Raw genomic sequence first — 19910 nt, 5'->3', positions numbered from 1 at the left:
CCCCCCCCATCCCGCCCCGTCCCAACACCAGCACCACGGGTTAGGGTTGACAATGGCAAGTTTATTGGTTCAGGTACAGCGAGAAGGATTGCAAGCACTTCCAGGACAAAATATACAGAGGGGAGAGGGGAAAATAACAAAAGAGAAGAAAACAAAACAACAACAACCAAAAAAAAAAAAAAAAAGGTAGGATCAACACGGAACAGGAATCGAGCTAAAAAGGGAACACTTCTATCCGTGTTATGACAACATACTCCCAAGCAGGAATTGCTTCCTTTCTCCAGTTAAGTCGATCGCTCTTTCAATAAAATAAAGGGGGGGGGGGGGGGCAGAGAAGTTAGTGTGCATTTCCCTCAAAAATAAACTCTAATTCATGCCAGTTAAACACTAGAACTAAAAATTTACAAAGAAGCGTCAAAGGAGATGGAAGTGTTATTAGAGTTACCTTTTCCTCTCTGAACAGTCCAGAAGAAAAACAATGACTACAAATACAGCAGGCAAACTGACTGTTGGACTGATGGGCATAGGATATATATAGTGTTGTAAGGAATTCAGTCTCAAGTTGTGCTAAACGCTCTTTGTCCTCTGTATGGCACATTTTGGTCCATGATGGGGATTTTAAGTTGAGACGAACCCTGATTTCTTACAGAAACGTGTAAATATTGTTGCTCTTTAAAATGCCAGGTGTACTTCCTTCTACAAAGGTTAGGAGAGGTTTATAGGAAGTAGTCTGGGGTACGACGGGTAACATGAGGCTCTCCACGACGAGGTGCTGGGTCAAACTGGAGGCTGCAGGAAAGAAAAAGGGATCATTTCCCCTCCTCCACAAGGTATTTCCCAATGCCACAATAAATACTAGACTTGCTCTCCTGCTGCTGTTGCTTTACTCATCCCAGCTGGTTCCACATAAAACGTTCCAGGTCCCAAAACAAGCACCCGTGGGAGTTTAAACTCATCAGCTGGTCGAAATGCTGCTTACAGTGCGAACAGCCCCCAGCAGTCCGCGCTTCAGCAGCCCATCGCTACTTTCACGTGAGCTCAGCTGAATGCAAAGTTTGGCCTCTCTCATCCATCTTTACAAAGCGTAGTGCTACCAAAAATGAAAACCAATCCATAAAATCAATCTCTCTTTACTCTCTCCATCAAGCTTGGGCAATAGAGGGATTAAGAAAATGCAAAAGCTCCAACTCTCCAGAGAGCCAGGAAGAGGAGATAATGCAGTACCCAAGAGAAGCTTTTAAGAGCTTAACTCACTACTTATTTTTAGATATTCTTGCAGGTAGAGCACACAATGTTAACTCCAGAGTGGTTTGAGCTGGCTTTTCACAAAGAAACTCCTTTGGAAAGGATCAGACATTCCTCATAATACAGAATGGTTAAGGAAGAGACAACAGCCCGAGCCAGGTTACTCACAAGGAATATTTTAAAGTGTCATCTAGTTCCATGATAGCAGCCTGGTTCCCACAACGATAACAGTAATTGGGAGCACTGAAAATGGTAACCACATTTCGGTCGTGGCACCAATTATAACCCTGCCAGAAAAAGAGAAAAAAAGGTCTTTGTTAAACCTCAAACCTCAGCCCTTCTGAAGTTCCTCTGAGGGCCTGAAATGATCCAAGGCATTTGTGAAACTGTAGTCTGCTCGCAAGTATTCCCAACTGACATAGTTTCGTTTTAAAAGAAGTACTCTACCACAAGAAGCAGAGGTGGTTACCTAGCAAAAACAGCTTCAACCACTCTACAGAGAGATCGGCCATTTGCCACTCGTGTGTTTATTCATTTTTTTATATAAATTATGGATTGTACCACAAAGAAACCTCGAGACTTTTTGGTATGCCTTCAGCTTTTATCCACCACAAACAAGAATTTGCCTGCTGGATGCAAGCGACTTCTGACACACAGTACTACTTAAGGGATCTACTTGAACTAGATTTTAAAAATACATCTGCTCCATTGACCCACCTGGCATTTTTCCAGCAAGACGTACAAGTATAGCCTATCAACAACCAAAATTGTGGCTTAATCCCTGTCACATCTGACTGCTGAGTATTACAGGACAGCCTGCTTAACGCAGCAGCAGTTTAAGTAGAGCAAGCAGCATGTAAGGAGATTATTACTTCCACAAATGGGGTGTGACAGGGTCCCTTTGACAATGTACAGGGAGAGGAGAAGGGGGAAAAAAGGGCAGAACATCCCTTTATTTACATCACAGGTCAAAGCACATCACTTCATGTCTCTTGTTGTTTTCACATGACTGAAGTCCCTCTTTGATATTTACCTGCATAACGTTTAGCTGTCAGCCTATGCAAACCCATCAGGAGAAGGTCTCGCAGAGGAGACAAGAATTGGCATCTATGTTTTGTTAGCCCCCTCTAGCAGAGTGCTTGCCCTACCTCCATGACAAGTTGGTGAGCACGGGAGACCAGTGTGAGACCATTGGCATGGTTAAATGTTTCGGAAATATCTTGCCCAAACGTGTAGCCAGCACCACGCGGAGATATACCCCAGCCGCCACGATCATCCGGATCCGACCATAACAGATCACACATAGGACCCTTGAAAAAGATTAAGTGTTCTTCATTAGATCACTAGCAAGTTCGTTATAAAAAGCCACTTGTAAAGTGTATTTTATTTACAGTAAAAAGCCTGGCAGCATGTCCTTCTCTGCGCAAGGCACGTGAGTTTATTCAACACACAAAATATCGGCTAGTTACTTACTGTATCAGTCAGCATCCTTCCCAAAGAAATGAATACATACGCGGCTGACTGAGAAAGGAGTCCAGGTAACCAGAAAACTGTTCCCACCTCCTCTTCCACACACACCGTTTACTATTTCACTTCCACTAGTCAGAGACACGGAGAGCAGATCCACATTCTTACTCCTGACTCTCACAGTATAATAAAAAAGGCCACGTGAGAAGGTATGCACGTCCAAGGATACACTGTGGGTTCACTGGTGCCAGCCAAGTTGCAGTAAATGAAAGAAAGGTAAATGACTCCTAGGAGGCTATGAACTAACTGGTCCAGAGATTGATGTTAAGCCTTCAGCAGCCCTTCTGGCAGTGTATTAATCATTTAATTTCCTCTCCTAAACAGTCTACTGTTGACATATTCAAAAACATCCCCGTGTACGTCTTCTAACAGTCACAAATGAAGCTCAGTGACTTTTCTTGCTGAGGTATTAAGGGGCAGTAAAGACACTCTAGTATTTATCCAAGCCTGCTTCTGTTTCCTACCCGCCAATCTGAGCTCTGCGATAGGGATCACACCGACTACCCATGGAGGTCCCTCAGGATGGCCAGATTTCAGCATACAGATACGCAGCACAGGACTGGGAAAACCCCAAAGCAACAATATAATCTTTACACCTAACTACAGGTAGATGTCCCACCACATAGTCCCTGCCCCCCCCCAACTCTGGGAGTAATTGACACAGCTTATTTCAGGTTTTTGGAAGGCTTGGGCAGATCTTAATGCATCGCTCTTGCTGTTATACCAAAGACACTGCAGGACAAGCAGTTCATTTTAATCAGGGAACGTTCAAGTCCATTTGTAAGCCCCAACCACTCCAACACAGAAGAGCCATTTGCTACCCTGGGAGCTCAGACGGTGGTTTCTTCAGTCCTGATCTCATGCCCCCAGGAAGTGATGAACAAGGTGAAACACCACAGAAGGACTGGCTGGGGAGGAAGGATGGTGACACAACATGGCTTCACACGGTGTTTGTCTGTTCACAAGCAAGTCTGTGATGAGGCTGAAGGTAGTAAACACTGTCCCCTGCCAAATACTATTCTTTGAGTCAGCGTGACAGTCAAGAAATCCCATGATTCTGTGAAAGACAGCTGTGAAAACCCCATAACTCTCCTTTTGTAGATTGCTGTAATCAAAGCATGTTGACTTGTGTGTGTTTTACTTAAATGTATTTTCATCTGCTATCGCTCTTAGAAAGGTAATAATCCACTGTGTAACCATGTGTCCTGGTTTAGGCTGGGATAGAGTTAATTTTCCTTCTAGTAGCTGGTATAGTGTTTTATTTTGGGTTCAGTATGAGAAGAATGTTGATAACACACTGATGTTTTCAGTTGTTGCCAAGTAGTGTTTAGACTAAGTCAAGGATTTTTCAGCTTCTCAGGCCCAGCCAGCAAGAAGGCTGGAGAAGCCCAAGAAGTTGGGAGGGGACACAGCCAGGACAGCTGACCCCAACTGGCCAGAGGGATATTCCATACTATGTGACTTCACACCCAGTACATAAACTGGGGGGGGAGTTGACTGGGCAGATTGCTGCTCGGGAACTAACTGGGCATCGGTCAGTGAGCGGTGAACAATTGCATTTTCTATCACTTGTTTTGTATATTCCAACCCTTTTATTATCATCATTATTATTATTTTCTTGCTTTCTGTCCTGTTAAACTGTCTTTATCCCAAGCCATGAGTTTTACTTTTTCTTCCCCCGATTCTCTCCCCAATCCCACTGGGTGGGGGGGGGAAGTGAGCGAGTGGCAGCATGGTGCTTAGCTGCTGGCTGGGGTTAAACCATGATACCATGTGTTTCACCGTTTAAATGGATTTCAGTGTGAGGCTGCATTTGCATTTTCCATCAACAGATTTATAAGTTTATGATGCATTTCCTTTCCTGTTACCTCGTGTGGAACTTCCTGCAGGCGGTCCAGAGCCCTGATATGATCCAGTGTATCTATGGATGGAGAGAGGCCACCGTGGAGACAGAATATCTGTTCCGGGAAAAAAAAGAGGAATGCGTTCAGCGCATATTCTTATGGGAAGACTGATCTCAGAAATAGCTGCTTTTAACTCTGTTATTCTTTTACAGTTACAGCCATCTCACCCTTGCAGCAGAGAAACCAAATTTAATTCCTGCAGAAGGAAACAAAACTAAAAGGTTGCACCTTGCATACAGAGATCTAAGCAAAGGTACCCTGCCTTCTGTTTTAAGAATATCTTGCCTCACAGCCACAACTCAACTCGCATCTGATGTATCACGACGGGATCCCCACTTGTTGAGCAGTCATTTAAAATTAGCCCTACATGCAATACCCTACCATTCCTTCAGCAGCACAATCAAAAGCCTTCCTACACCATCTACTTGTATTAACACCTCACTAAATTCTTCCCCAAACTCACAATAAATACACGGGCTTTAAAAAAATTTGGATCACAAGTTAAGGGAGCTTGTTTGAGACTGTTCATGTAGAAGTCAGATAATACAGTCTGCCTAACTCTATGAAATGGAACATTTTCCTTATTCAAGGCTTACCTGGCCGTCTACTAGAGCTGTAAGCGGAAGATAATCAAACAGATCTGTGAAATACTTCCAGACATTGGCGTTGCCATACTTTCGCAGACATTCATCATAAAAGCCATAGACTTGCGTAATTTGTCTGCTTTCGTGATTGCCCCTCAGTATTGTAATACGTTCTGGGTAACGCACCTATTGACAAAGAAAACTCGGCTTTAACACCATCAATATGGAAAGAAATAGTAACAGAGTATTTCAAATAGCAGTCAAGCACTCAGTTTTGTTATAGGATAGCATGAGTCCATTAATGCATTTCAATTTATGTCCATCTAGCTCAAGCCAACAGCAGCATCAATGGGAGGAGCAATTCTTTCAAAACTCCCTGAAAGCACAGTTTTGCCCAAGGCTGCTGTAGAAAACCATACCTTCAACGCTACTAGAAGAGTCACAGTTTCCACCGAGTAATAGCCTCTGTCCACGTAGTCTCCCATGAACAGGTAATTTGTGTCTGGAGATTTCCCACCAATTCTAAAGAGTTCCATAAGGTCGTGGAATTGACCGTGGACATCCCCACAGACGGTGACGGGGCAACGTACCTCTTGAACATTCGATTCTTTCGTAAGAATTTCTTTAGCCTAGCAAGAAGAAAACATTTAGGACAAAAAGATAGGAAGCTCCTCCATAAGCAGGTGCAGATGTTATTCCACTGCATTTGCACTGGAAACCTGATTTCACTCCAGCAGCTCAAGGTAACTACTGGAAACACAGTTTGTTGGGTAAGCAAAGACAAAGTGCATTTTACAAATCCCTGTGCACAAAGACAAGCGGGTTTGCTACTGTGAGGCCAGGCCGTGAAGATCTTATTGTACCACAAGCACTGACAAATAAATTCAAAGCAGTAACTAAACAAGTTAATTCCCAGCCTCCCCTGAAATGAAGCACAAGACAAAGCACTATTCCAGTAAGCTTCATTAGCATCACGGGCAGACGTTATCTTCTTAAGCACAATTGATTATTTTTTTTAACATACAGATTTTGACAGATTTCTCCATCTGTGCACTCTACAGAGCTCAGGTCTGTTCATCTCAGCTACGTGAACTACGGCAGCACTCAGCACTCTAATCTGACTGCCAAAGTCAAGTGGAATTCAGTTTCACTATACCTAGAAACTTTTATCTCAAGAACCACAGCTGTCCCCTCAGTACTGCAGGCCATCCCATGTCCTGTCAGCAAGAGTTCAGTGTGGAACTCGTACAAACAGAGATCAGTCAATACTCTTGCTGTCTGCCGTAAGGGTAGAAATACCAGAGGAGATAGTGCACGCTGCTCAGGCAGCTACTATGTTTTTTTGAACAACCTGATTTGCAAAAGCACACATAAAGCTAGATATTATTCGGTACTTACACTAGTAGGAAAACTACAACCTCCTAGACTTCCATCAGAAGTCATCTGACTTGCAATGAGGCACTTACAGACAGACTCCCTCCTGCCACATTTTAGTCTGACTACCACCTCAGTTGCTCAGCGGATTGCTCTCAATCCCACACAGCCTTGTGGAACCATTCGCGTTCCACCTTCGCTGGCAACACAGCAGCAGGCTGGAATAACTCTTCCGCCAGCACTGACAGCTACTCCTCACTGCCTTCCTCCTCTGGGATCCCTCAGGGTTCCCCCTGTTGCTGCACAGCCACAAACCTCAAGTGCTCTCCCAAGATCAGGATTTCTCAGCAGCGGGTCCGTGCCATTGGAAACGGCACTATGAACAGCATGTTCGTTCCACATCGACAAAGCCAGCTCATTGTGTGATCGCTGAGCAGAGATGACGCTAAGAAAGGCTGCACACAACAAAGCTGCTCAACTGGCAGAAACGCTGGGCAACCACTACGGCACAAGATGAGCTGAGCTGTGTTACTCTGCCAAACAGTAACCAATGTGAGCACCAATATAGGAGGTTGATGGGGCTGCCCCAGCTCTCCGGAGGTACTGCGCTTTCAGATTGCATTGTGGTTGAGTACGAGACGACTGGAGCCATATGTCAGGAAAGGGAGCCTTCTCTGCACATTCCCAGAACACCTGGGAACTAACAAATCCGTTTCCCTTGCAGAGGGGCAGACTTCTTCTTGCTTAAGCTACCGAGGAAAACAAGTATTCGTAAGCTTCACTTTGCTAACCTGGCACAGAACATCATTGCATATGCAACAGGTGCTTCTCTCACCCAGGGCACTTTTTGCCTGCCAGATTTCCAATCCTCTTCCAAACACAACAGTTTAACAACTTCTAAAGGCAGGTCACATACAACTGGGAAAGCAAAGTCAGAGGCAATTTAAACATACGGAGCCACAAGCAGCTTCCCTGCCTGTACCCAGCTGGCAACAAAACGACCACAGATGGAGGGATGGCATCCCCGGATTTAGTCATCTCTTCCTCTACACCCAGCAGCTCCTCTGCTCATTACAGCCATGTAATGTAGCCTGTCTGCATCACCTTATTATCGTTATCAAGTAGCATGTTTGTTTTGCTGCCTCCAGCTCATCAACTGATGCAGATCAGCGCTCCAGGCACAGCTGAGGCACAGAGAACACCCACAGATAGGCTCAGTCCAATCTGAACAAAAGGGATGGAAGATCACCAGTGCTGAACAGTCACCAGCAGGCGATGATCGGGCTATTCATCGCCAAGCCCTTTAGCTCAGGGTGATGCAGCTCCCACCTGCTGCTACCAGGAAGAAGCTGCTTACCGAGGACACCCTTAGTGGGCTCCCCGAGGATGCCTGTGTTCACATTCAAATGTTAATTGTCCTGCCTCTTTTAGGGAAAGCTCATATTCAGAAAGAATAACTAAAATCCAAGCGGCCAAGGGCTTGGACAACATCCAGGGTGCCCCTTGCACTGTATGTAGCACAAGGGATGTGACCTTGATCCTCAAAGACACATCCTGCACATGGACTTGATGACATGGGGTCTATCTTGCAGCTCTAAACTGACTGGAAGCTGCTGAACACGTTGCGTCTTTGAGTGCAATAGTAACACTCAAATTCTGTTCAACTATCTTTAAAAGCACCCATAGCACCTTTTGAGAGCTTCGACCCTCTGGGAGAGGCAAACACAAAACAGTCACAAAACAGCTGCTCAACGTGTTCTGACTGTTGCACAACGCAACAGACAGGGTTTCGTTATAAGCTGGAGCTAACAACCACAAAAGGTGTGAGGTATTTTCTGCCTTTTTGTATCACGCACACTGCTGCCTTCCCAGATGCATAAAAAGAAATCCACTTACTTCAAGAGACCGGGGAAAAGATGCAGGACACTGTACAGATATCATGCATACTTACCAGTGTCTCAACCACATCGCCAGTCTCCACCTCTCTGATCTGCCCATCATGAAAACCCATGCAGCCATCCTGAGAACACGTACAGGTAAAGCAGCACAAGCAACAGAGAAAAGCTCCTTTTGTGCAATAATAGGACAAACATACTCACGTAAAATGCATCCTAGGAAGGTGGGCCAGCCGAGTCCTGAAATGTTGGTACTAGGAGAATCAAGAAGTTTCCCCTCAGGAGAGAGGAAGAGCTAGCAGCTGAAGAGCAGCAGCTTCTTAAGCTGCCTACCAGCTGTTACTGTGTAGCCTATTTAACTTACTATGTAGACAAACATACAGGCACATTAATGGATTAAGTCTGTCGTTTTAACACCGCAGAGCTGGTTCAAATCAGGCTTGGGAGCTGAGCTCAGCTGGCCACAGAAGTTCGCCCTCACATGACTTTCTAATGCAGAACAAGACCTTTAAAATCTTAAGCATCATTAAAAACACCCTAGAAAAGCTGTAACTAACCAATGCACTCTGCTCACGTATTTCACTGTGCAGAGCTAATGCTGAAGTCAAATGACTTAAAATAACAAAAGCACCATTACAAAACAAGCATAAAAAACTCTGATGCAAGTAAGCTGCCCTGCTTTATCATATACTTAGTTAAGAAGGCTGTTAAATAACTATGACTTGAAGTCATATTTTAGCTACCTTTGTTTTAGATAACGGTGACTAATGTTATCAGCTACCTAAGCACGTGTCCCAGTTGTTCTGGATGAAAACCATATCCAGGTCAGAATAAAAAGAAGCAGGTTTTAGGCATTTTTATTAAATAAACCTCCATTAAGCACAATAGTTACCATGCCTGTGCTCAAAATTACTTGGAAGAGAAGACTATTTGTTGGCTGTGAGCTTGCCCATCATCTCAACTCCCCTCTCTTCCTCAGTTTTAGGTTCTGTGGTCACCTTTGTAGACTGGAACACAAGATTGTCTGCTGTCCAGTCCTCAACCTGCGTGGAGAGAGGCGGGAGAATGCACGTCCCATTAATTTACCGTGTTGTCCTTGCACAAGGAAACCGAGCGGTCTCAGGGCTTGAACACAACCCATTAATGCGCTGCTCCGAAACCTGAGATGCTACACCAGCTTTGAGACTACCATCAGGATCACCAGGAGACTAATCCCTCTGTGAGAGACTTAACAATCAAATCCACATCAACTATTATGCTATTTAGATTTGTCTATGATAATTGTGTAGGCCGATTCCATGGCTGAGGGGATTATGATCCAACCAGGAGGCAGATTTTCAGCATTGTGCTTTCTCTAGGGAAAAACAAAGACCCCCAAGCACCTCCTTTACATACAAGATCCTTTGAGAGCACAGAAACTCAACTCCTTCTGGAACATTCATTTACTGCACCACAAGCTCAGTTTGACCCATAAAGGCTCTTACTTCAGGAATCAGAGAAGCCAGCCATGGAGCTTCTGATAAAAATTCAACTGAACTGTAATTCCATCAGCTGCGAGAGACCAAGCTACTACGTCGACAAGTGTGCTGAGGGTATTAAATCTCAAGGAGCTTGGCCAGAACAAGAACCAGCTAGATTCTCCCCAAATGAGAAGGAAGCTGGAGAGATGGAGCTGTCCTGCCCTTCAGCAACAAGGCAGCAGAGGACACCCTGGAGCCTCAAGCGTGACAGGGACCGTCAAGGTGCACAGGTGCTCCTAGAGGCACCTGCGCCAGCGTGCCCCAGGATGAGCGTCACCACTGAAGAACTGAAATATTCCTGGCCACAACTCAACATGACACTCGGAATTTCATGGTTTGAACAGCATCCAGGATGCTACTTGGCTCCTTCACTCATACTAATTTCACCAATTAATGCAGAAGAGCTGCTAACTCATTCTCCTAAAATTATTCTTAGGTGAAATGATCTCGGAGGGCAGAAGCATCCTAAGTACGTGCCAGTAACAGCAATACTCCCTACAGCATCAACTGTCTCCTGCTGCTTGGTTTGAAGAATCAGTTTACAATTACCATTCAATAACCGTACAAGAAATGCAAGTCTTCATTAGCGATTAGAATCCTTCTCCTCCCACCACTTCACAGCACAAAGCCCTCAAGCTGCTCACAGCAACGAGACTGTAACCCTTCTTACACATACAAAGAACACAGAAAAAAGAAGCTACAAAGAGAGAGACAGTTATGGATGGTTGCTTGCCTGTGTTTAATTTAAGAGACAGCCTTTTACTTGCCTTCTTTCATATCCCATTGTATTACCTTGGTGAAAAACCCTTTTCCCTGCGGTAAGCAGGATGGCTCTCAACTCCCTCACCTGCACCAGAATTAATTTGCTGACCTGACTTGAACTTTAAAATGTTAAGTATTCAGAGATTTCCAAGTCCAAACTTGGGAGTGCTTGCCATTAAATGAATCCAACTTCTTGGCTTTTTAGCCTGACTTTAGCTGTCCAAAATACAGGTTACAACCTGGGCAAGTTCAAAGGCAGTTCGATACAGCCAGCACTACCCTGCTATCAGTATCCAGGTTAACAATTTCAAAGCTAGCACCAGCACAGAAAGCTGCCGTGGCACCTGATGAAGCTCAGACATAATCAAAGGCAGAACTCTATAGATTTTCACTGCCTATTTAATAAGAGTGGAAAAAGGTTTTAACAACCTTCTACCATAAAGACAGTCTAAGACCATGATGTTAAGAGAAGTAGTATGAGATGCGAGATATCTGACACACATTTCACCAACGTGCTGGAACATTTCTCATGTCTACAAGCTCCAGCAGCGCTCATAATTGTTTGTCCTTCTATTATCATTTAAATGTCAGCATGATTTTAGCTAGATTTCATATTAAAGACCAGCAGAACGGGAAACAAGGGTTTTCATGTTGTCTTGAGATGACATCTTGATTAACTGCATGAAGAATACAAGACTGATTAGCTGCCAAAATTATGTCGTAACTGGACAAGTGATGATAGAATGTGATTTTTACAGGTACAAATTTCAAGAACTTTCAGAGTGCAGCATAATTTGGCATATCCTCATCAACCCTAGCTAAGCCCCATCTTTCCTTCATTACTGTCCATTATGCCAGCAATTAAAAACAAGAGTGACCCACGGAAGGCAAGTCTGGGATCTGTTTCTTGGGGGGGTGGGGGGGGTGGGGGTGGTGTTTAATCCCTCATTTTGATTTAAACCTTTTTTTCACTACTGAACTCTTCCACAAATTTAAACCTGTGGCAAGAGGTCCTACTGTGCTTGGCCTCTTAGAAAACTGTCACACAAAAGGGAGTGCTAAGAAGCGAGACAAGGTTGGTAAGGGTTCCTCCAAACATTATCTGAAGGAAACAAACTAAACAAGCTTTCTGGCAGGGCTACTTCACACCAAAAGCAAGCCTGCACACCCAAAAGTTTTTGTAAGCTCCTTTCCACTACCAGCTGGGTAATACAACCACTCCCCAAAAACTTAAGAATAAGGCAGGTAAGAGCATCGCAGAGTATTTACTTCATACTCAAGTCGTTCCGATCAGCCTTTCATTCACCCTTGAAGAATGAGGTGCTGTGATAGATGACATTCATCTCACGCCGGGCACCACAGGTTCAGGGTTCCCACCTATCATCTGGATGACAGACACCCTCTCCACCTCCAGCTGCAACGCGGTGCGCTGAGCTGCCACTCTCCCTGTTTGCTGTGCCAGCCCTGACGTACAGCCACAACCTGCTGGCATTGTCCTCCAGCTTCTCCAAACACAGCAGCCACAGCTCCTTAATTAACAACGCAGCCGGAGAAGAAGGGAAATGTTTTTCTGTAACAGCTTGCTGGTTAGAACAGCAGTTCCCAACCAGCAATGCTTGAAGCAGGGCACAGATCATGCTAATAAATTCTTTCATGCTTATTAGCTGGGCCTCACACAGGAGACAGCACAGCCACAAGGAGCTCTTACTCACTCTTCAAGATCTATCTACTCTTCAAGCCACTGCTGTCACTCCCTGCTGCGGCACCAGCCCTTCTCACCACACTCCCTCAGAACTGATGGAGCTCTGGAGAAAGAGTCATAAAACAAATGGACAGCATGGGATAAAGAAAAGGGAAAGGGAGAAAGAAAACAGAGGCTGGGTGGGGGCTAGCTAGATTTCAGGACCACCAGTGAAAGCATTTGCCAGGAAGCCAGAGCCTGGAGTCCTGCATAGCCTCTGCCTGCAGCATTCAAACAAACAGCTCCTACCTTTCCGATGAGCACCCCTGGCACATTACGAGGCTGCAGCGCAGACCCTCTCTACTGTTTAGACCTTACCGCTGCAGTAGTCTACTGAGGATCCGATAGAAGGAAACAGCTCTGTCTTCTGAAGTTGGCACTGAGATGTTTAGTCACTGGCCAAAATGTGTTGCCACGAACAGGCATCAGAAAATATGTTCCACTTCTGAGAGAACCAAGCGAGACACAGAGGTAATAACGTGACAATGCCAAGTTCACCATCAGCAATATGATGCTAAAGGGAAGGCTGAACTAACTACTCTATCCTCTGCACCTGATAATTATCAGTCCGTCCAGGAAAGGAAGCCGAGAGCTTCTCTAGCCCACCTGATGCGCAGCAATGGTCCCTGCTGGTCACTGAGATAAGGAGCAAATAGAATAATCTCTGTTACTAGATTTGTTACCGCTTGAATTCTTTAATTGTCACATCTTGCCAAGTCCAAAGAAAATCCTAACTTAGACACAGATTGCAGTATTGAGGGAGTGTTCACACAGAGATATTTAACTTCTCGGACAAAATCTGACAGAAGTCTAAAGATGGGTCTCCTGATTGGAAAGAAAAAAAAAAACAAAAACAAAAAGGCTCTTGACAGTCTACACTAAACAAGTCCAAACTGGAATTTCACTGTCAAAACCACTGTCTGAAATAGCAGGCGATGTCCTTTATCCAAGCATTTCTCCTTCTATTTTAGTCTCCCTCAGCAGCTTGTAAGCCTCTGTTTAGGTTGGCACTACAGCTTATCTCTTATCCCCCTCTGTTTTCCTAGATTACACATCAGATGTCAGAAGGTCTCCTCATTGATTCAGGGTTGACTTTTTAGTACGTGGCTACTACACTTTATAAGACGGAAGAGATAAGCGCAACGTGAGGCCCCCGGAAGACAGAATACATTTCTCCCTGCCCACACCACCCCTGAGCCTCCCCCGCGACCCAGGTGAACCCAAAGCCAAAAGGTTAAAACCATGCTATTGCGGACAGTTATGCGTGGGGAAAAAAACCACCAAACTATAACCATGGCATTTTTGACGCCAGAAATATACTGTCGCTGTATCCAAGAGGACTCCCCACCTCAGAGATACTCCAGACAGCATCACGCTCTCACAGAGAGCAAAGCAAGGAGAAGCAAACCTGCTTCCCCATCACAGCACCCCACACAAGGCCCACTGCCATTTTCGCTAGGTTTTGCCCTCAGCTCCCCCAGCAGCGGGGCTGAGGGACCGCAAGCCCCAACCCCGAGTCAAACCCCTCCGGCTTCCAGCGTTGCCGGCCGGGGGAATCCCCCACCGGGCCCTAGAAAGGAGAAGAAGCCGGGCCCACGCCAGCGCTGTCCCCGTCCCCTCCTCCGGCCTCCGCACTCACCTTCTCGCAGAGGCTGCGGACCTGGCTCTCGCTCAGCTGCCGGCACTCGTTCAGCTGCTCGATCCACTGGTCCAGCTCCTTGGCGAAACCTTTCTCCTCCATGATGGCGGCGGCGGCCTCCTCGCCCGCCGCGTGGGGCCGAGGCCGGGGGCCGGGGAAGGCCCCGCGACACCCGGGCCCACCCAAAAGTAGACGGCGCAACTAACCGGGACCGCTAGGCCTATACTCCGCGTAATGGCGGTCCGCCCCCCCCCCCCCTTCACCTCACCTCACACCCCCTCCTCCTCCGCCGCCAGCTTCCCTCCCGCCCTCCCTCCCGGTCCTGCGCACTTCCGGCCACACCCACGCCGGGCGCCCTTCCGGCGCACGCGCCCCCCCCAGCCGTTAACGGTCACCCGTTCCCCTGAGGCGGCCGGTCCCCTTTTCCTTGTGGCGGGTTGGGGTGAAGCGGGGGGATGAGGGAAAGCCGGCCGGGGGGGGGTCCTGTCTCCCTTCCCTCAGGGAGATCGTCCCTCCCCGTCTCCTGTCACCGCCTTTGGGCTTTAATGTGAAGAGGCGGGGAGGCCTGGCGGGCTCCTGGTAATGTGGGGACCCGTTGTCGTTATGGGTTTGCTGAGGGGAAGGTCGGAGGTACCGGGCGGAGACTGGCCCGGAGATTTGTGTGTGGAAAAGGTGAACTCACTGTCACGAAAGAAACCTCCTGCCTCTGCACTACTTGTGACTTGGGAGGCTGCTTTTCTCACCAGGGTTTAGGTGCACGCGTGTTTATGGTAGGCGGCATCTCGCTGCTGCTGTTTGACAGGAGACAGTCACTCTATTCCACCCAAAGTGACCAAAACAGGGTACGAAAGGAAATAAATGGCACAAAGTAGGCGCAGCTTGCACCCCATAAGAGGCCAACACAAAGCACATGCTTGATTTCAAGTGCCACTGAAATCCTCAAACAGGGAACTTCCACGCTGCTGGGGTGGTTGTGGTCTCCCGCACAGGCGCATCATCCTCCGAGAAGGAAAACTTAACAATGAAGGAAAAGGTTGAAGCTGCCCAATTCAAATTCAGGTTTTTTATCCGAGACTGGGGCTTTCAACAATCACCTATTTGCACGAGGGCACTGATCAGACTTCAAAGTCATGGCAGTATTTTGGAGGTATTTTTTCTTCGTTTTTATCTCATGCCGGGACTTTTTAAGATGCCAGCTCCATTCTCTGCAGCTGGCTGCTGCCGCCGCGGTGCCAGACGTGGCAGGGATCGGCAGAGGCCGTGCCTCCTCCAAGCTTGCGGCCAGCCCCAATGATCACTGCTGCGTGACTTGGTTAAGGGCGAGCTTGCTGTGAGGTGGGCTACCCTGACGCTGGACTCTCCATCCATTTTATACAAGGGCGATCGAAAATGGAGCGCACATACCAAATGCAGCACAGTATTAATTAACATTAACAATAAAAATGAATATATTTGCTTACAGTCTGGTACTCGATTCATCTCACAGTCAGCCCAAAGCACTGGGTAGGCTTGAGTTGCAAGTGCCTGGCCCAGGCAGCGAGGACTGGGATTTTAGATCACGGGTGGGAAACTTTTCTGGGATTTTTAGCAGAATAAGATAAGTGAAGTCCCTGTGGTGGTGGGGTTTTTTTCCATGTCAGATGAAAAAGCTGAGAATTGCTGAGGACCTACTCAGGCTGTGCAGGTGTTCTACCAAGAACACCAAAGCGGGTCACAGTTTCCTTAATCCCCACTTGGTAAAGCAGCCGGACTTGTGGACTTGACCCTGAGGTGAAGGAGAAAATTAAAGGATTCAAAACATCACACCCCTGAAGCAAAGTAAAAGGGAGCAATATATAGATATAAAACACAATTTTGTAGCTACTCTTAAAAGTTTGCCATTTCGGTATCCAGAAAAGACGCCTAACAGGAACTATTTGCATACACCTGGATGTTTTATTTGCTCATTTGTTTCCAGTAGGTTATTTTTAACCAAATTGCTCGCATCCGTGGCACTGCAGCAGAGACCTTAACAGCCCTGGGATAAGGCGAAACCTCCAGCATGGCAGTGAACAATAAATCTTACCACCCAAGAGCTTCCCAAGGACAGCATGTGCCATGTGCCTTCAAGAGCATAAGGGAGACCAACACCTGCTGTAAAAATCATCCTGTGGCTTGTCCAAAACGACCAAAAAAAGTGCATCCTGGGTCTCAGGAGGTTATGATGCAGCATTAAAACAAATGCTGAGCGGCTTTTATTTACGTCTTCCAAATTTTTAAGGTTTCCTGGTTATTTAATACGAGGAAACAAAATCAGAAAGAAGGCCACGGGTTAACATGGAAGTCTCACATCACTCCTGTTGGGAGAAATACCACGTACCCCGAGTCTTGCAGCAAAATCAGAGAACAGCATTAACTAGCTGCTAGCAAGCTAGTTAAGCTAGTTATTTATGTACTTGCTAACTAGTAACATGATTATTATCCTAAGTTTTAGATTGGAAATGACTATCTGGTAACTACTTGCCAACCCCTTTCTATCCCGGTATACGGAGACATATGTTTATATATCCACGTATGCATACACTTAGGTGATGTTTCTATTTACTGATTCCCTACCACCATTAAAACGCTTAATAGGAAAAGCCTAAATGGAAAGCTTGAGTATTTCTCTTGGCTCCTTATCAGGAACTAAAGAGGTTTCTTAGATATCGATCCAAGATGGTGGATTCTCTCCCCAGCATCAGCAAAGGACCAGCAAAACCTCGCACCTACGGCTGTTGCAGCCTGTGAACCGGGATCGTCCTTGGATCAACCCGAGGTGGTTTATTGGAAGGGCGAGCTCTCGGGAAGAGGCGCGGATTTCCCTGCAAAGGAGTGGCGGGACACAGAGCCTGCCAAATCACCAGGCAGCAATGGGGGATGTTCAGCAGACTCCCCGGCAGGGAAAATTGAAAAGCCTCACCGAGAGAAAATTAATGAAGGCAGGAGCTTGCAGCGCTACACTGCGATCTGGATGTTGGCTGCGAGCCTGGTGGAGAGAAAACCCGCCCGGGCGTGCTGCGGGTGCTGTGCAGCACATCCTCAGCTGTGCAAAAACCGAGGGGGTGTTGTAAATTTGAAGCGTACCTGCGGGGTTCCCTCTGGATCATGCTGTCATCGCTGCTGGCCATGTCCTCTGAGGACCTAGGCCAGACTGGGAGGAAGGACGTGGTTAAGAAACGGGAGTCAGGATGCATAGCTTTCCCTGGATGTGGCTTTGCTCCGACGGTTGAAGTGTGTAAAGCTTTATCTGTGCAGAAGATGGAGTGCAGCTCTGCTCCCCGGCAGGCAAGAGAGGAGTTTGAGGTGGGACGCTGAGGTCCGAGGCTCACCGATCCCTCGTCGGCTGCCGGGCAGGTCAGCTGCCACAGTCCCCCTTATTTCACAGCGGCAAATTTTCTTCCAATTCCTCAGCATTTGGTGGACGGGCAACGAGAGGACCGAGTGCCCTTCCCTGGCACAGCCAAACTTCATGTGCTCAATGGTCTTCATCATTCTCACGGTATGAGCCATTTTCCCCAAATCTTTCCTGGCAGCTGACTTGAAACATCCAAGCAATCCCATAAACCAGTTGTGGTTGTGGTCTAGCTGGCTACTGGTGATGGCCAACACAACTGTTCTTCCCACAGTCTCTCTGCAATGATCTTTCAGTAATGAAAAGGAAGCCATATGCTCTTGGCAGTCAAGTAACTTGGGGAGAAGTGAAAAATCAAACCACAATAAGCTCTGAAATCTTTCTGCCCCTCCTTTTTTTGCTACTGAATTCTTTAGGAAGTGAACCGTTTCACACATCATGGCCACCTCAGCGTGGGTCTCAACAGCTTCTGGCTTTACGATGGCAGTACTAAGGCTGCCTTTCTTCACCGCACCCAGTGTGTTCTCGTCAGCGATCTAGAGGGTGCTTACACCTTCCTCCTGCAAAATCTGAAAATACTTTTTCAGGGTCTCAGAATGCTCCCTACGTGTCACCATTAGTGTCTGCACCTTCCCGAGATCTGCAGGGTGGGCTTCTTCCAGCAAATATCAGGATGTGAAATCGGGATTTTCTTGGGTGGGACTTTCATAACAACTCAACATTGGGGCTTCATGTTTCTTATCCATGCTGTTATGGGATTTTCCAGTTTTAAGCTGACAGACCTCACTGGGTTTGGACAGGGCCTCCTGTTCGAGTTCAAAGAGAAGCTGGCTCTTTTCCTCCTTAGCAGCCTTTTCTAAAAACATCCTTCTTCCCAACAAGGCTTTTAGCTGCCTCAAAAAATACATGCTCAGGGCCAAAGAATGATGCCCTCGGGGCTGCGGATGTGTAAGTCTTGGTGAAGGCAGCCTTTGCAGAGCATCTCTGTCAGGAGCCGGGGTGGCCGGCAGCTCTGGCCTCTGATTTTTGGGGGGTGCCAGGCTCCCACCTCCTTGTCCAGAAACAGTGTATTTGCTCGGGGTGCCAGGTTGGTTTTCTCTCTTTTTTGGGGGGCTTGTTTGCCTGGAGATCCTGCCAGTGTTTAGCGAGTGGATTTTCCACTACCTTCTCTAAAATCTAATAATTTCTGCGCTAAAACCTTCTGAAAAGGCAATGTCAGTGAAAGCGGCATAAAAGGGCATGAAAAAATAAGTAAGCGCTGGCTCTGTAACATTAAACCACTCATTGGGTACCTTTGCTTTCTTATTTTTCTGATTTTTCCTCTGAAGCTTGGTCTTTTAGGGCATGATACAAAACGCAAGGGAACTCAAATCAGAAATAATTACTTACTGCCACCACCACCTATGGAAGGCATTGCCTGGGGTTATCCACTGCTTCCCAGAGAGCGGTGTATTCCTGTGTTTTAGAGAGGAAAAAAACCCACACAGTGAAAAAATAAATAAATCAGTAAAGTCCTTTCTTCTGTCAGCAGCTGAGGGTGCACAAACCAGGACATGTCCTCGGACTAGAGTCATCACACGGTTTCTGGTAGCTGTCCTCGCCTGGGGGAATAAAACCCACGAAGCAAAAAGGAGCTACTTGAATTTCCCTTCTTTTTTTTGGCCCATTCGGGCCCATCCGAATTTCCCCTGCTGCTACTTTTACTGCAGGGACTTACTCCGCCCTGGAAAATAAGAGCTCCTGGTGGCACCGTCCCTGTCTCCGTGGGTGGAGGGGTTGCCAGATGGGTCTCAGATGGCCCCGGCGTGACCTGCTCTGGGTGCCCCCCAAAGGGCACCTGACCCCCCGGGAGGGTGCAGGGGAGCATCGGGGTGCCCAGGGGCACGAGGATGTGGACCTGCCTGCCCCGGCGTGCACCCACCCGCGACCCCCCCCCACTGTCCCTTTCCCCCCACAGGCTCCCCCGACACCCAGCCCATGTCTCCTGTGCACCCCAAGCCCCCCCACGCTCCCCAGGGCCTTACGTGTGCAACCCGGGGCTCCTCGCACCACCCCACAGCAGGGCACCCTGGCCCACGTGCCCCCAACCACCCGCCCTGCCCCACGTCACGCACACGCATTAGGACCCCTCACACCCCACAGCAGCGTACCCCATACCCCGCACCCTCACCCCATGCTGCGTGGGCACCCTGGGGCCCCTCACATGCCACTGCGGGGCACCTCATTATCTCCTGTGTCCCCTCAACCCACGTCCACACGCGTCCCAGGACCCCCGCACCCCACGACAGGGCACCCCATACCCCCCACGCGTACGCTCACCCCGTGCCACGCATGGATCTATGTGTC

At 47.4% G+C, this 19910-nt stretch overlaps 1 protein-coding gene across 3 annotated transcripts; it reads right to left on the bottom strand.

The window, feature by feature from the left end:
- Positions 1-130: 130 nt before the first annotated feature.
- Positions 131-14461, bottom strand: PPP2CB (protein phosphatase 2 catalytic subunit beta). 3 transcript variants are annotated; one of them, XM_075038654.1, is made up of 8 exons: positions 14192-14449; positions 12524-12997; positions 5680-5889; positions 5273-5446; positions 4641-4730; positions 2394-2555; positions 1414-1532; positions 131-789 (listed from the first exon to the last, which is right to left on the bottom strand). In XM_075038654.1, exons 3-8 carry the CDS (start codon positions 5794-5796, stop codon positions 717-719), a joined length of 735 nt encoding a protein of 244 aa, XP_074894755.1. In that variant the 5' UTR covers positions 5797-5889; positions 12524-12997; positions 14192-14449; the 3' UTR covers positions 131-716. The 3 variants fall into 3 exon arrangements, with proteins under 3 accessions (XP_074894755.1, XP_074894735.1, XP_074894746.1); XM_075038634.1 differs by lacking the exon at positions 12524-12997 and having other exon boundaries at positions 14192-14460; XM_075038645.1 differs by lacking the exons at positions 2394-2555; positions 12524-12997 and having other exon boundaries at positions 14192-14461.
- Positions 14462-19910: the final 5449 nt, after the last annotated feature.

The sequence above is a fragment of the Buteo buteo genome, chromosome 1, assembly GCF_964188355.1.
Source record: "Buteo buteo chromosome 1, bButBut1.hap1.1, whole genome shotgun sequence".
NCBI classification, from domain to species: Eukaryota; Metazoa; Chordata; class Aves; order Accipitriformes; family Accipitridae; genus Buteo; species Buteo buteo.
Note: the sequence above shows the minus strand (reverse complement) of the source record. Positions and strands in the feature narration are given on the sequence as shown.